General features: G+C 36.7%; 1 protein-coding gene across 12 annotated transcripts in view; it reads left to right on the forward strand.

Annotated features, from left to right (window-relative positions):
- Positions 1-16,780, forward strand: part of Magi2 (membrane associated guanylate kinase, WW and PDZ domain containing 2) — a 1,425,274-nt gene that overhangs the window by 899,513 nt on the left and 508,981 nt on the right. For all 12 annotated transcript variants that reach the window (XM_037204343.1, XM_037204339.1, XM_037204334.1 and 9 more), the window contains one exon: positions 15,656-15,871. In XM_037204343.1, coding sequence (XP_037060238.1) covers positions 15,656-15,871 — 216 coding nt within the window. The remainder of the gene's footprint in view (positions 1-15,655; positions 15,872-16,780) is intronic.

Raw genomic sequence — 16,780 nt, forward strand, 5'->3', positions numbered from 1 at the left:
ATTCATCTCACAGCAGTTGCTGAACAGCCGGTCATAGGTAATAACTTTTAGTCACTATCAGTTTAGGCTATATTGGAGCCACTGACCTTTGGGCCAAAAGTTTCAAATTCCATTTCCAGTTCCAGGGGCCATCAAAGGCTCTTGTCGGAAGTTTTGTGATTCATTAAGTTCAGTGTGCAGCCTACAGCCCTAAGCACAGTTGCTTCTTGAAACTTGCAGTCACACTTGGGCTGCTGGTTGCTGGTGTCATTAATGTAAGCTGGTGCTGGCAGGATTTGCTTCTGCTGCTTCTTACTCCTCATTTTCTATGCACTGTCTCAAGTGATTAGCATATATTTATATAATAATTGTCTACCTTAATAGTGAAGTAGTAGTATTTTTTTTTAAGTAAAGACTTCAACCAAAACGCTAAAATGGCTAGGACTCTAATACCAGGCATGTTTTCCTTCTAGTAGAGTGGGCTTCAAGTTCTATTAGGGAGCTGTTGGTTACCACCAAGATGTGTCTGTCACTATTGCACTTGTAGAGTTATTGTACCATGCCGGCCATTACTGTAGTTCATAGTCAACATAACTGAGTAGGACTGCTGATTGTCCCCTCCTTTGGGAGCTTGCACATCACATCCTGCTTCCATATAAGCTAGTCCTCAGGGAGGAGCCTTTCGGGTCAGATCAAGCTCAGATTCTCCTGGCCTTGTGTCAGAAATGCATGGTGTCCTCAGCAGTTCTTTATCAGTACTAAATTTGGCAAGGAAAACTCACAAATCTGATGGTAGCTTTCATTTCTAAGCATAAGATGATTGGCTGGCAGCTTGGTATAGACATAAGAATCATTGTAGAGGAAGCTTGTAAATATGATCTTGATTTCACTCTAATGGCAGCAGAAAGTCACGGGGAAAAAAAGTCCAAGTCAATGTTTTCATTTACTATTCATTCCTGTGAGGTAACCACCTAAATTAATAAGGACTTGCCCTTTCATATGGAGGAGAGAGCATGATCCAAATGGCCTCATAAAAAAGAAAATTGCTGAATGAAGTCATTACTCTAATTAGCATTTATGTCCTCAATGTTAACAGTATACTTAAAAAAATGTTCAATACATTTTAATCTATCACACTGAGTAGTGGTTGTAGCCTGGGTGCCAATTTTAATTGTCCTTTCAATATCAATTTAAGCTGATGTGCTAATAGGTTTATGTTATTAGATAGATGCTTGAAGTAATGTCATTATTGAGATGAGCTGAATAGATGATCACTGTGATATAGTAAACTAACAAGGCTTATTTATTTATGAGCACTGCATACCTATTCAAGGGTTTTTTTTTCTTTTAAATGTGTGTAAAGAACATTGCTCTTCAGTTGTTGGATAATACTTAATGGTGCTGTCTTCTTCCTAGAAGTTTCTTTTATTATCTAGATTGCATACTATTCTATCAAACTCCCCAAGATTTCTCAGTTAGATGCTTTGTTAATTCCACAATCAGAGAATTCAATTTCCAAATGTTTCTGCTACCATGCTTTAAGTTTTGATGATACATGCACTTATAAATCACATGCACACAAGTACATATATACACATTTGTACATTTTTCATCAATCCTCAAAGCTGTCTCCTTTCCTCTCTTTGGTTCATCTCAGTCCACTTCCCACACAGAACCAAGGATGATAAACACTTTAGAACCTATGGCATGTCGCTCTTGTGCATAAAGCCTTTACCAAATTTCTTGATGTACCTGCCGAGACCATACAGATCCGATTTCTGACTCTTCCGTTTCAAATCCTGCCTCTTTCTCACACTGTGTTTTAATCTTGTGAGTTTTCACTAATGTCTATGCAACCAGCCTCTTTTTTTTTTTTTTTCAGGGATATTATGTGAGCTTCGTGTTGCTGTCTTCTTCCTAGAAAATGTTGTTTTTATCTAGATCACATACTGCTGTATGTGTTTGGCTTATAACTTTCTTTTGGCATTTAATATAGTACATATAATTTTAAAGAGCTCAGGCCTTTTGGACTAAAATAGACAGTACTCTTCTTTATAAAATTTTGATCACTTCTATATAATTTATTCTTTGATTTAAATCTACTTAGAATTAAAATTTGTTTTCCTCACTTCTAGACTGTTGGCATGTGGGCAATGAAGAGTAAATGATAGTAAGAAATTTTCAAACTTAAGTGACACTCATTTCCTGTGAAGAAGGTTGCAAACCTGGTCATTATTGCTTGATATTTGTGGTGACAAATAGATGTGTGCTAAACTACATCCTAGAACTGCAGCTTTTAAAGTACGGTTCCCAAATGAGGCACAGCAGAGTTTCCTGGGAGAAATGCAAATTCTCGGGTCCCACTCCCCACCCACTAATAGAATAATTGGTTTGAGTCATTCAAGGTCACTGCCTTTGAGCAATGTCTCAATGGGTGATAGACCAATTAAATAAGCCTTTCAAAGTCAGTACAACATGACAAGGGTTACTCCTATTGGGGGATCTGCTGTGGGATGTTCTGTATGGCAAATGTGTTGCTCTGATTGGTCAATAAATAAAACACTAATTGGCCAGTGGCTAGGCAGGAAGTATAGGTGGGACTAACAGAGAGGAGAATAGAGAGAACAGGAAGGCGGAAGGAGACACTGCCAGCCACTGCCAGGACAAGCACCATGTGAAGATGCCAGTAAACCACAAGCCACGTGGCAAGGTGTAGATTTATGGAAATGGATTAATTTAAGCTATAAGAACAGTTAGCAAGAAGCCTGCCAAGGCCATGCAGTTTGTAAGCAATATAAGTCTCTGTGTTTACTTGGTTGGGTCTGAGCGGCTGTGGGACTGGTGGGTGACAAAGATTTGTCCTGACTGTGGGCAAGGCAGGAAAACTCTAGTTACAGGGTTCTTCTATCATTTTTACCTTCACATAATCTTTATGAGAAGATTTAAAGCACAGTAGTTGCTTTCAAGTGACAAATATATGATTGGCAATCTTTTCCTTCCAAGGGTAAAGCATAACATTTGGGGCTTTGCAGGTCATGCGATCTCAATTATAGCAACTCAGCTATGCTCTTGTATCATGTTTAAGAGCCATGAATGAATGTGTGTGCTCTAATAAAAGTTAATGACTATGAAAAGTTGAATTTGATATCATTTCACATGATAAAAACTATTTTCATCTCTTGATTTTTAAAACTAAAAATTTAAAGCCATCCTTACCTTTTAGGATAGATACATCAGAGTAGGGGAGAGAAATTAGTGTACATAATATATATTGAAAGACTCTAGACTATCTAATTCTAAGCTAAAATTTTTCCAAACACAGATATGCATTAATTAAGTAAATACTTTAGGAGTGCTCAGGAAATAAACACCACAAGAATATGGCCCACAGAATCAACTAGCCAGAAGCTCACAGAGACTAAACCAACAGTCAGGGAGCCTGTATGGGTCTGACCTAGGACCTCTACATATATGTCATGGTTGTGCAGCTTGGTTTTCTTGTGGGACACTTAACAATGGGAGCAGGAGCTGTCTCTGGCTCATTTGTCTGCTTTTGGGACCCTTTTCCTTCTGCTTGGTTGCCTCATTCAACCTTAATATGAGAGAAGGTGCCTAGTCTATTGCCACATGATATGTCATGTTTGGGTGATATCCATGGTAGGTCAGGCCTTTCCTGAAGGGAAAGGGAGGAGTAATGGATATGGGGGAGATGGGAGATGGGGAGGGATTGGAAGGAGAGGAGGGGGTAGTAAACTGCAGTTAGAATGTAATATATGAGAGAAGAATAAATTTTTAAAAAGTGGGCAATTCTTTTGGAAATTAAGATTGATGGAAATCTCCAATGGTTCAAGAAAAAAAAAAGTCTATTGTGTAGCTTGGCATGCTAAATAACAGCAGTACATAAGAAGTCCTTTATCAAGCAAATATGCAAAGGCCAACTTAATTCTAAGAGATAGAAGAGGTATCATGAAAGTCAGTGATACATGTATATGAAGATATATAGAGAACTCTATGCAACTATACTTTGTTGTTAACAGCACACTTCTTTCCCACATCTCCTCCCTTCATTGCTGATACCCTACCTTATTGAAATAGTCCTACATCTGTTTCCATGTCGTGTGTTCCATTACCCACTCTTGTTCCCTCTCCTCTTAATCCTTTTTCTAATTTCATGATATAGACAAATGATAGATGATAGGTAGACAGACAGACAGACAGATAGATAGATAGACAGATAGATAGATGATAGAAGGATAGATAGGGAACTAGGTTTTCCACATGAAAGAAAATAAACAGTATTTTGTCTTTATGAATCTTTTATTTAATTTAATATGATGTTTTTCAGTTCTACCTGGTTTCCTAAAAAATGATGATTTCATTTTTATTTAAAGCATAATAATATTCCCATATATGTGTGTGTGTGTGTGTGTGTGTGTGTGTGTGTGGTGTGTATCCTGTGTCTCCTCCATTCCTTGCTGATACCTTACCTTCTGTAAATAATCCCTACGTCTGTTTTCATGTTATATATTCTATTACCCACTCTTGTTCCCCTCTCCTTCTACTACACTCATTTCCATGGTGATGATGCCCAATTACATCTCCTCCAGTAGTATATAGAGCAGTGGTTCTCAACCTTCCTAATGCTGCCACTCTTTAATACAGTTCCTTGTGTTGCAGTGACCCCATCTATAAAATCATTTTCATTGTTACTTTGTTATTGCAATTTTGCTACTTTTATGAATCACAATGTAAATATCTGATTTTTCTGATGGTATTAGATGACCCCTGTGAAAGGGTTTTTCAACCCACCCCCAAAAGAGGCCATGCTCCACAGTTTGAGGACTACTGGAATAGAAGTTCCTCTTTCTCATCAGCTGGCTCATTTTTGGCAGCATCTATTGTCACTTCTTTTCTGGATGACAGTCTTTCCAAAATGGGCAAGATGGAGTCTCAGTGTTGTTCTAATATGTATTTCCCTACTGGCCAAGTATGCTCAACACTTTTTCAAATATTTGCTGGCAATTTAAGTTTCTTATTCTGAGGATTATCTGTCCATCACTTTTGATTGGATTTTGTTTGCTTGTTTTGGTGTTTAGTTTTTGGCTTCCTTTTTAGGTTCTGGATATTAGCCCCATCTGATGTGTGGTTGTCAAAGATTATTTCTTCTTCTAGAGGCTAGCTCTTTGCTCTGCCAACTGTTTTCTTTGCTGCAGAAAAGCTTTTAAATTTCACGTGATCCCATTTATTGTAATTCTTAGAATTAAAAATGGTGCTCTTGGGCATTTCTTGAAATACTTGGCTGTATTGTTCTCTAGCCCTTTCAGAGCTAAAACATCTTATAGTAAATACTTGATTCATTTTTATTTGACTTTTCTTCAGTGTAAGATATAGAGAGCTAGTTTTATTCTTTGGTGTTTGTATCCAGTTTTCCACAGCCCCGTTTGCTGAAAAGGCACCTTTCCCCCTCAGTGAATGGGTTTTAATACTTGTCAAAGATTAGGTGACCATTACCTTGTAGGTTGATTTCTGTGTCTTCCACTCTATTCCATTTTTTTTATTGGGATTTGGGGATCAATTGTGTGCCATGCCTATTTTGTTACTGTGGTTGTTACAGTTTGGTACAGTCTGGCCTTTAGTTATTGCTCTTTCTGCTTAGGATTGCTTTGGCTATTCAAATTTTGTACAGCCACATGAATTTGGCAGTAGTTTGTGGGATTTTTTCTAGTTATATGAAGAATATCATTGGAATTTTGATGGGGATTTCTATGAATCTGTAGATCATGTTCTACAATCTGATTATCTTACATTTCTTTCTGACTGTGGGTGTGACTAGTTGCTTCAGGTTCATCCTATTTATTTTTTCATGTGAATTATTTCTTTGATTCCATGTATTGCTATTTTAGTCTCTAATCTCATTAGTTTCTGACTTATTAGTTGTTATTTCTTGAAATACAGTTTCATAGTTTGGCATCTTCTGTATTATAACAGCATGTGGTATGCTGTCAGGGCATTTATTTGATGTCACTTTGAGTTTCTAATGTAATCATACATGTAAACGTTCCTCTTAGACACAGCCCCATGGAACCCAAGACTTCCGGTGGCTCTGCCATCATTTTCATTTGATTGTGGAAAGCTTGTCATTTCTTCCCAATTTTTTCTAAGAAAGATAATGAGCTTGGCCACAACATGCAGGAGATCTGTGATAAAATCAAGACATCAATCCTGAAACTCAGTGGGAAGAAAGGGCTGGGATTAGAAGTTAAGACACAGAATCCTTTCAGTGCAATTGTAGCTGAAAATTTCCCAAGCCTAGAGAAAGAAATGAATGGCTAAACAAAAAAGGCAATTTAAAACCCCAAATATACACAACCAGAATTGAACCTCTTCACAAATTTTGTAGTCAAAGTAATAAGAATGCAAAAGGATAAATATTAAAAGCTATGAGAGAAAAATGCTTATTCACTCACAAAGCAAAACGTATCAGAATAACATCACATTGCTTGTTAACATCCCTAAAATTCTGTGGCATATGAAGTAATATGTTTCATGCTTTCAAAATAAATAACTTCATAACAAGACCTCTATATCTAGCATCACTCTCTTGAGCTGATGCAGAAATAAGGACATTGCAAGACAAACAGAAACTTAGCCCCTTACTGATCCACTTGGTTAGTGGCAATTTACTTCTACAACTTTTTTTCTCTTCTTGATGTTCTCAAAATATAACCATTTGATTTTATCAGAGTTTATTTTTCATTTTCATGATAATTTCACTAATATTCTTCATCGCAAAGGGAAATCCCATTCAGTTTTCATTGACAGTCAACCAATGAGGGGCTCAATGCTCCTTGTGCCATTTGAACCTTCTCCCCTCTAACGTGATTGCTATCAAATATCTATTGCCATCCTATATATTTAGATTGATTCTTATCCTCACCTCCATTCACTGTTTACTAATTATAGATATCATTACGTGCTACTAGACTATTCTGTAATTTTAACTTTATAAAGAAGTTTTAGAAGTACAATATTATGTACCTGGAAACATCATTTTGACACATAGTCATTGCAAAACTCATTATTCAAGTGCTTTACTTCTTTTCTATGGATTAGGTTTTCAAAACTTAGCATGAATATGCATCTTTATGTTTGTCAGCCAAATTTCAAGTTCTTCAAAGCCATGTGTAACATGTGGTTATTATGTTGTTGTAGTGCTTTCTCAGACAGCAAGTAAGTGTAGATGGCCATGTATGTGTGGCTGCACACCAGTATGTAAGTATCAGGATCACATTAGAACTTTGCAACTTTAAAACAAGTTTTGGATCAACGTCCTTCTCTTGCCTATTCTCTTTCTTTCTGTTCATATTTTTTGTCAAACTCAATGTCTTTGTGCATGCAAGGCAGGTACTGTAACATTTTTCTGTAAAAGAAAATCATTAGTACTTTCATAATTTATTACAGAATGACAGGGGTGGTATAAGAGAGAAAACTGCAGTGAAAAGTTAAGGAGTAAAGCGTTGTGAATGTGAATAATATGTATTTTTTTGAAAAATTTATAGTTAGTTACTGGTGTCTACAATGTAAAATTTCATTAATGCTGGTAGAATTTGATTTATTAGGAGATTGAATTTCATAGATAATATGTATATTGGCTCAGAGTTGCTAAAGAAAAAGCCTCTGGGTAGATACCAAAAACTCAGGTTTTCCTTTGTGTTTTGGGTTGCTGATGGGTTTTTTGTTATACACACTTCCTCCGCTCACTGTAACCACACTTTGTAATCTTCTTATCAATCACAGAGGAACACAATGACAATATCACTCTAAAAGCGTGGAGAAAATTTCAAGTGTCACATGAACAAAAATATAAATTTGAAATTCCTCATATAAGACCTTCCACAAAGTAATAGTATGTTAGCAGGGAATATACTTAGGAACTGTCTAATTCACCAAGAGAGATGTATGCAAATGAAAGCCTTGGAATAAAAATAGAAAGTCTTAAGCCACAACCACTTTCCCAGAAGGGAATGTGCAGAGAAGTATAAAGATAGAGTCAACTAACAGTTATCCACATTTATCTCAAAGAAGTTTATGAGGTAAAGTTCTAATGTACTTAAAATTTTTGCTTTTGGTTAATTTATTCTCATTGTTAATTTGGAACTTTTTGATATGCTGACAAATATAACTGTTGCCATTATATTATTTAATGTTTTCATTACATAATTTCAGAAATGAAAAGCATTCTTGAGATAGGAACCAATTTTGCAATTTCACAAACCAGAAAACTAAAGTTTAATGCAATTTAATATGGAATCCAAGGTTATTTGGGAGGCTGGTAGTAGAACCTCCCTTACAACTTAAATCTTCTAACCATGTACAGAACTTTTCCCATTATGCCAAGCTACAGAACATCTCAACTTCTCCAAGCAAAAGTAGCATTCTTAGTTATTGTTTCTGAAACTTTTATTTTCAGCTGAAGATTGGAGATTTAATTGACATCTTTCTTTAGTCATTAGCAAACAATCAAAGTCAGATTGATCAGCAATGCCCCTGGTGTTGCAGTATGAGAGTGACAAAGTCTTGGCAGTCTCCTAATGTCTTAGTCGCACAGAAATATTTACATTTTTGTATAGTCATATACAATCAGTACTAAATTTTCAAAATTCAGAACCCTGTCTAAACAGTCAAATAAAAACACAGAGCCAACAGGCTAGGGGTGGAAGCCTTAGAGAAAGATCAGAGGAATAGGACAAACCACAAGCTAAACAAACCTCACCAACTCTGCAGCTTCCAAAGGGAGCTTCTTCATGTAGACTCACATTTATATGCCTTGCTGTTCTACCCTCTCATTGGCTCTCCTAGCCCAGCTACCTCACTTCCTCTTCCTACACAGCTCTGTCACTTTCTGTCTGTCTGTACAGACCTCCAGGTCTCTATGGTTGGTACTGGGATTAAATGCACGTGTCACCATGCTTGGTTCTGTTCCCTAGTGTGGCCTTGAACACACAGAGATCCTGCCTGCTAAGTGATAGGATTAAAGCGTGTGCTACCACTGTCTGACTTCTTGTTTACTCATAATGGCTGGCCTTTTTCCTCTGATCTCCAGGCAAGCTTTATTTATTAAAGCACAAATAAAATATCATCATGTGGTGATCGTAATATAGCATTTTTAATGGCATTCTTATTTCTGACATGTGTAAAATTAATGCTTTTGCCACAAGAGAAACGGGCCTTACTGTTTGAAGTTAGGATTCCTCTTGCTTAGTTCATGGTGAGAAAGTGCTATGTTAGATTACTGTTTGGGGGCCTAAAAGAGGGCATCAGAGTCTACTTTATACCTTCAATGATAGTTTAAAAAGGCATTCTGAAGTGAGACTTTTTGTCTTATTTTCTGGCAGGTTCTACAATTAGAAAAGTTTACTATGCTGGTGCCTGCAGATCTCCTTCCTTTCGCCTATAGCTCTGTGGCTGTAATTCTTCCTGTGCCTGATACACCTTCTGGTGATTTGGGAACAACTGTTATCTCAGTCTTCATTACTATCTTATGGGAAAATGTCTTGAAGTTTAAGTCTGCATTCATCACTAGCAATGCAAATTAAGTCTTTGCCATGAATTGAAATAATTGTTTATTATGCTTGGGCAGGCTTTTTCATATTAGAATCTAAAGCTCAGAACCTCTTTGTTTAGTGCCAGAGTAAAATTGTCCAGAGACCATTAAAAAAAAGCCAAATATCAATCTATTTTTTCCATTTATAAAACTGAGATGAAGTCCCAAATAACTGACCCCTGAACACAGAGAGATCCCTGAGCCCACTGGGGATCCCAGGGATGGTCTGTCTGTGTCCTCTCAATGTCGCTAGAGTCCCTCTAGGCATTTATATTTCTTCTAGCAAGCCACTATCCAAAAAGCCACTATCTGGCTAACAAAAGTGGAGTCAAAACATTGAGAATATAGAGCTCGCTCTCTCTCTCTCTCTCTCTCTCTCTCTCTCTCTCTCTCTCTCTCTCTCTCTGTGTGTGTGTGTGTGTGTGTGTGTGTGTGTGTGACTTTAATGTATGAGATATCTTGAAGGGAAAAAATGACATCTTTGTAAATTCCTTCTCTACATCAGTGTCATGTAAAATGATATACAGTTATTTGATGTAAAAAAAAAAAACAAAAAAAACAAAAAAAAAACTACATGTTATTATATTCCCAGAAACTGAAACAATGGAATTAGTACCCAAATCTCCAACTTAATGTGGAAAATTAACCAAACTGCATTTTGACCATGAAACCTGATTTATTTAGTGAGAAATATTAGAAAAAAGTATTTCAAGGTGTTTACTTTGCTTCTAGGATTTTTATGGTTCCTCACACCTCCTTGTGAGCAACTTTCCTACTGTCATATTAGAATTTCAAAGCACAGGAAATGTAGTGTGTCTTGGGGAATGTCATCTTGGTTTCTATTAGTATTACACCAGAACAGAGTGTGAGTCCTTGACATGGTTTCCTGCTTCTTCCCTGACACTGACCTTACCTGTAAGATGCTTCGAAAAACAAAAGAAAACAAAAAACCAAGATGACAACAACATTCATTTAAAATTGTTAGGCTAAGGCTCTGTGAAAAGGTTATTGTGTCAGATGCAGAAGAGAGAGAGTTGTTCCATGGTGTCCTGCAGGTACTAGCCTGTCATTTAGAAAGCTGTTCTTGTCTCTTTTGGATGACTGGGTAATGAAACTGGCCATGTGGATCAGGGCTTGAACTTTGTAAAATCTTCTTGAGGCCAGTTGAATTCACGACAAGGTAGTCTGTTTCTGCCCCACACTTTTGCAACCAAGGGGTTCAAACTGCCAAGTGTCAGTGGGCATTTACCAAATAGTTTAATGTAATAAAACACATGACAGGCACTTTATATTTGGTTTCTTTTATTCAAATTTTATCCCATTTCACTCTTTTGCCCCACATTTTTATGGACTAAAAAAGTCTTCCTACATAAGCATTTAGCTGAGGAATCAATTGGTTTCCTTACCCAACTGTCACTTAATTCTCCAGGCACTGATTAATACTGTATAAATTTACAGATATCCTAGGAGGGCAGAATCAAGTGAATAACTTTACAAAACTTTTTGTGATCCTAGCAAATTGGAGGACTTTGATTTGAAAGTTCACTAAAAGAGCTGATGCAGAGGTCATTCTTTCTAAAGATGGCCACTGACATATGGTCTGGATAGCTTGTTTCCCTCATCCCCTCTCCCAAAGTGTACACATGCTGAATTTTAGGTGAGGGTAGAAAAAGTCATCTGTGATTCCCATTGAATGACTTGGTAACAAACTTGCTTTTCTCACTTGGAGTGGGTACTTTGCTCACCGACTGTGGACAGAAAATTTCTTCCCAACTTTGTTTCTCTAGAGACCATGCAGTATTCTGAAAAGTGGTAAAATTCTGAAATCAAACAGGTATAAGTTTTCTACTTACTTCATGTATAACAGAGGAGATAGTTTAATTTCTTAGGGCCTCTTATATGAGTTCAAGATAAATAGATGCCAATAGTAGTCATCGTGTCTCTAGCATCTACACTGATGCAGCCATGCCACTTTATTATTACAGATTTTATCATTACTCTTTGTGACAACACTATGGGTAAGTCATTCCAATACCCATTTGAGTCAAGAGTTCATAAGCAGAATGTTTAATACAGTATCCAGCTCTGTAAATTGTACTAGTGATCTTGACAAGGATGATAGTTACAGTTGCTTTTAAAAATGTTATTTTAAGACAGGATCTCACCATGTTGCCCAAACTGGTCTTAAATTCATTGGCTTAAGCAGTTCCCCACCTCAGCCTCTTGATTGCAGAGGCAACCAGGGCACACCACCATGTCCAGTTTATAGTTGTTTTGTGATTATTCATTTTAACTGACTCAATTTAAGCCTATAAAGAAGAAACAAGTTTGGGGCATACAGGATTCAAAGTCAGATTTATTTCACCGGGAACTATGCCACTATGCCATATTGTAGGGGTTTTGTTTGTATTTTGAGATTTTAGGTTCTCTAAATACTAGTAATATGTATAAAAGGCACTCCATTCTTGGTGAAATAATAGTTCTGAATTATACTTTAAAACCATTTATGTTTAATCTTTTCTGAAGACACAGTGCTTTGTCTTCTCAGAGGCTCATTTTGTCCTTGTCTATTGGTTTGTGTAAACTTCCCATAGATTCATCTCTGTGGCTGAGTTCCTTAGCTGTTTGGTTGATCTTCCACTATTGGTCCAGGTGCTTCTTACATAATACAACAAAAATCCTACTTTGGTATCAAAGCTTCTTCTCCATTAATTATATTTTTCTAGTGCAGTAAATATATAGATTATTTTGTTACCTTTTACAAACTGGCATTTTTCTAATGATGATAATCTTAGCATCTTAACTAATGATTTATACAGTTTCACATCTAGCATTTCAACTCACATATAATTTCATAAAACTAATTATAGTAAAAGACTATTACTATGTAATTTATAATCATGCCATACCAATAGATGCAATTATTTAATAATATTGATTCAGCAAGATCTGTTATTTAATATTTATTTTAGCCTGTCTATGCATTTATTTCTAATTACTAAGAGGTAGTTTACCTAGGAATATTATAACATAAAAATACATGGAGAAAAATATTGAAGTTTGATATATTTTTCTTAGTACTGTGTATATCTAAGAGTATCAACCATTGCAGATGTTATTTAAACTCATTGTTCATTGATGTAGGTAGGAGCTATTTACTATTTTGGCATTATATCCATTAGATAAGTATATATTGAGATTTCCCAGAAAGTGTAATGATGTGCTTAGAGTTTTGCTACCCATTAAGAATGATGAAATATATGTTCCTTGAGTATGCACAACAATTAGTCTTTTTTGTTCGGTCTCCATATATAAAGTTTTAATTTATTTGAAATTCTGTGAATCAAATTAAAAGTAATCCTTAGCAAAATGTATATCATCTTTTCAAATGTCTGCTTAAAGTCCACTTTACAAAGTAAAATTTTTGTGAAGTGTCTGAGTATCTGCAAATATGAATATTAACATGCATTAATAGCATGGCTGGTCAATTCATTCCAGCATGAGGTTTCATCACCATTACATCCAGCACAGTTTTACAGCTTATGGCACTCTTTCCATATACACCTGCTTTATCTTAGCAACTACCCAAAATGGAGGACCTGTAGACAGAGCATGTGTTGTTTCTGCCTACTTGACATCTCAAGGGTATTACTGTCTGGGGAGACTACAGAGATAAGATGGGTTGAAGGAAGGGCTCCACCTCTACATTCAACTTAGCTAAAGGAATTGAACCAATAGAGTATATACATTATTATAAAAGATGATTTATTAGACAGACTTTTACAGCTAGAAACTAATCTGTAGGCTGGAGATCCAGAAACTCAATAGCTGATGAGTCCAAGAAGCTAGAGGCTGCAGAACAAGGAAACCAATGGGAATCACAGTTCTAAGTGGAAGCCTTAGGAGCAAAGTGGGGTGGACATGAAAAGTCTGATGATTCTGGAGTGTAATGTCTACAGATGACAGCAGTAGTCATATGGGTACTCACCCAGGAAACCTGGAGCCATGACTTCTGGCTTCCTCTTTTTTTCCACTTTTATGTACCTCAGCCCCAAGCTTACTGATCAACACCTACTTTGAGGTCGAGTCTTTCCCTTCAGTTGTTCACAAGTCAATCACCCCACCCTAATCTACAAGTCATTTTTAAATCCATTCAAGTTGGCAATCATCACCACCTCCCTCTTCTGAAATCAAAGTAGAGCGTAGAGCAGACATTTTGCATCCCTTGGCAGCTGACTCATACTCCCATGATTGAGGCTCAGCCAATAATAATCCTGCTGGGTGTGTTCACTGGACTTGAGCAAATCAAAGCAGCCAAGCAGGGTTTGAAATTCATTCACCTAGAGACAATTTGTGTGCAGATTCTATTGCTCAACAAAGAAACCACCTATTACAGGGTGTATGGTACATGCCTATAGTCCCAGCACCTTGAATGTGAAAGCAGGACAACCAGGAGTTGAGACTAGTCTTAACTATGTATTGAGTAGAGTCCAGCCTCAGACCCTGTCTTTAAAAAAAAGTCAACACTGTGTCCTCACTTGACTCCTTCCTGACTCCTTTGTTTCCACTCATTTTCTAAACATTTTTGAGCATTCCCTGTCAAATAGCCATCCCATATCTTTTTAACTTTCTCACACTATTCATGTTTTAATGTAAGTGGAATAGGTTTTGGTTGTTTACAAGCCATAACACAAGTGACTACTGCTCCCTGTCTACACATAAAGGAATTGAGCCTTATTGAAGTTCAGTAATTTGCTTCAATTACCATTATCCAGAAAGACTCATTTAGACACTATGTCTTTGACTTTAAGAGCTGTTTCTGTACAACAGGCTGCTTTCCTAGATGATCTCAGTAACCTATGAAGATAGGCAGTTGTATTCCATTTCTCTTCTGTCTCCTTACAGGACTTGGTCCCATTTTCCATTACAATGCTTGCCTACTTGATGCCAAATTTGATCTTCCATACTAGATTATTATCTTTTTGTAAGATAAAGATCTTATTGTAATCATCACAGTTTCTCACACTTGCATTGGAATGCTTGGGTGCACAGTCAGTGCCAATCAAGACCTTATTAATGGAATACAGGAACCCATCAATTACTCCCTTAACTAAACACACAAACACAGGTGTGAAATCTGAGCTAAAATTTGAAAATGATTTCTCAAAGTAACACTTATGTTCTTTGCCAATCACATTCTTGAACACTTTAAATAAAATGATCTGCCTTGAACATGCAAAGGCAAATATACAATTCTGTTATTTAACAGATATTTTATACATGTCTGTTATATGCCAGCCTCTTGTTATCGAGATAAGTAGGATTTTGAGGGAATAAATTGGGTGTGGATATGATCCAAACACATTATATGCATGTATAAATATTAAATAACATTTCAAAAAATAAAACATGTTGTAGGCTGAAAAAAATAAGAATTTTTTTCTTTCTTAATGAACTCTCACAGGAGGGAAGGGGAAAGGGGGAGTTACCCAACAGCTCAGGTAGTGTTTCTGTGAGAAAAGGGCAATTATAATCTAAAGGATAATGAGAGGAGCACGTCATTAACCATAGCTTCAGGAGCTACGGACTGGCATGGAGGTACAGCTCTGTGCACAACACCAGTCAGAGCCCTCCTGAAGCGAGAGGGAAGCTAAGCATCCTTTGCCTTTCCAGAATGATGCGAGACTTGAAAATACAAACAAAACCAAAAATTACCTATATTCCTTAGCACTAACATTTTTTAAGGCTTAAATAGATTTGAAGACTTAGTGTGAAGTTGGCTTAAGTAGATTTGAAATTAACAATTTGCCATATGAAAATGATGCACACATCTCTAGTTTGAAAGCTCAATACATTAAAGCACTCAAAGATGATAGTAATATAGGCCTTTATCTTATGCATTAAAGCACAGTAAAATAGAAATAAAGATATATAATATGTGCTTATAAAACCATATATGTGCAATGTGTTGATGGATAAATATAATACAAATTGATGTAATTTCCATTCTTTAAAATACACACACATATAGGGGAACAATCTAACTCTAGAATATCTGGGTATCTTTTGCAGACAACTACTACGGTACCCCAAAGCCTCCAGCGGAACCAGCACCATTATTATTAAATGTAACAGACCAGATACTTCCAGGAGCTACTCCAAGTGCTGAAGGGAAACGGAAGAGAAATAAATCAGTGAGCAACATGGAGAAAGCAAGTATAGAGCCTCCAGAGGAGGAGGAGGAGGAAAGGCCTGTGGTCAATGGAAATGGCGAAGTCATAACACCAGGTCAGTCTTTATATCCTTTATATGATTATCAGCTTTCTGTTATAATTTTATATTTTTTTTAAAAAGGTATGTTTGTACACGTTCTCGCTTATGTGTGTGTACACACACACACACACACACACACACACATACACGTGTGTGTGCACTTATGAGTGGGTGAGGGGTACAATTGCACACTTTTTCTTGTATGGAGATCCTAGGTCAATATTGATGATTTCCTACATTGCTCTTCACCTTATCTTTTGAGCCAAGGTCTCTCACTTAGATATCACTGATTTGGCTAGCCTAGCTGGTCAGAGAGCCCCACCAGATCCTCCTGTCTCTGTTAACCTAAGTATTGGGTTGTAGATGCATCTCACCATACCCAGATTTTATATGGGTGCTGGGGATCCCAGGTCATTCTGCTTCCATAGCAACAGTTTACTTACTCAGCCATCTCCTCAGTCCCATTTGGTGTGCTAAGTTTGAGTAGATGTGTGTGTGTGTGTGTGTGTGTGTGTGTGTGTGTGTGTGTGTGTGTATTCAGACTTATATGAACAATTACCTTTAGAAAGAGATTTTCTTGTTACTGTTGGTTTTTCGAAGTTCAAGGAATATAGCACCAGACCTTGTGCATGCTAGGCGAGGACCCCACCACTGAGCTGTATTCCTACCCCTTAGAACAGAATTCCCATATTCAGATTATTAGGTCTAACTTTGGAGTATCTGTTCAAAATACTAAATTTGCAAAGAGAAGATAGATCATTTTAGTAAAGCTTATAAGCAGCCAAATTAGGTTTATTGTTTGTAGACATATGGAATATAGTTTTAAGAGTAGGACTAGTTTTTACCACTAGATACTTCCTGAGTTCTGCTTTACTTATCTTCTTTGTCAATCTTAACACAAGTTGGCAATCAAAATCACCATTG

This window comes from Peromyscus leucopus, chromosome 3, assembly GCF_004664715.2.
Source record: "Peromyscus leucopus breed LL Stock chromosome 3, UCI_PerLeu_2.1, whole genome shotgun sequence".
Taxonomy (NCBI): Eukaryota; Metazoa; Chordata; class Mammalia; order Rodentia; family Cricetidae; genus Peromyscus; species Peromyscus leucopus.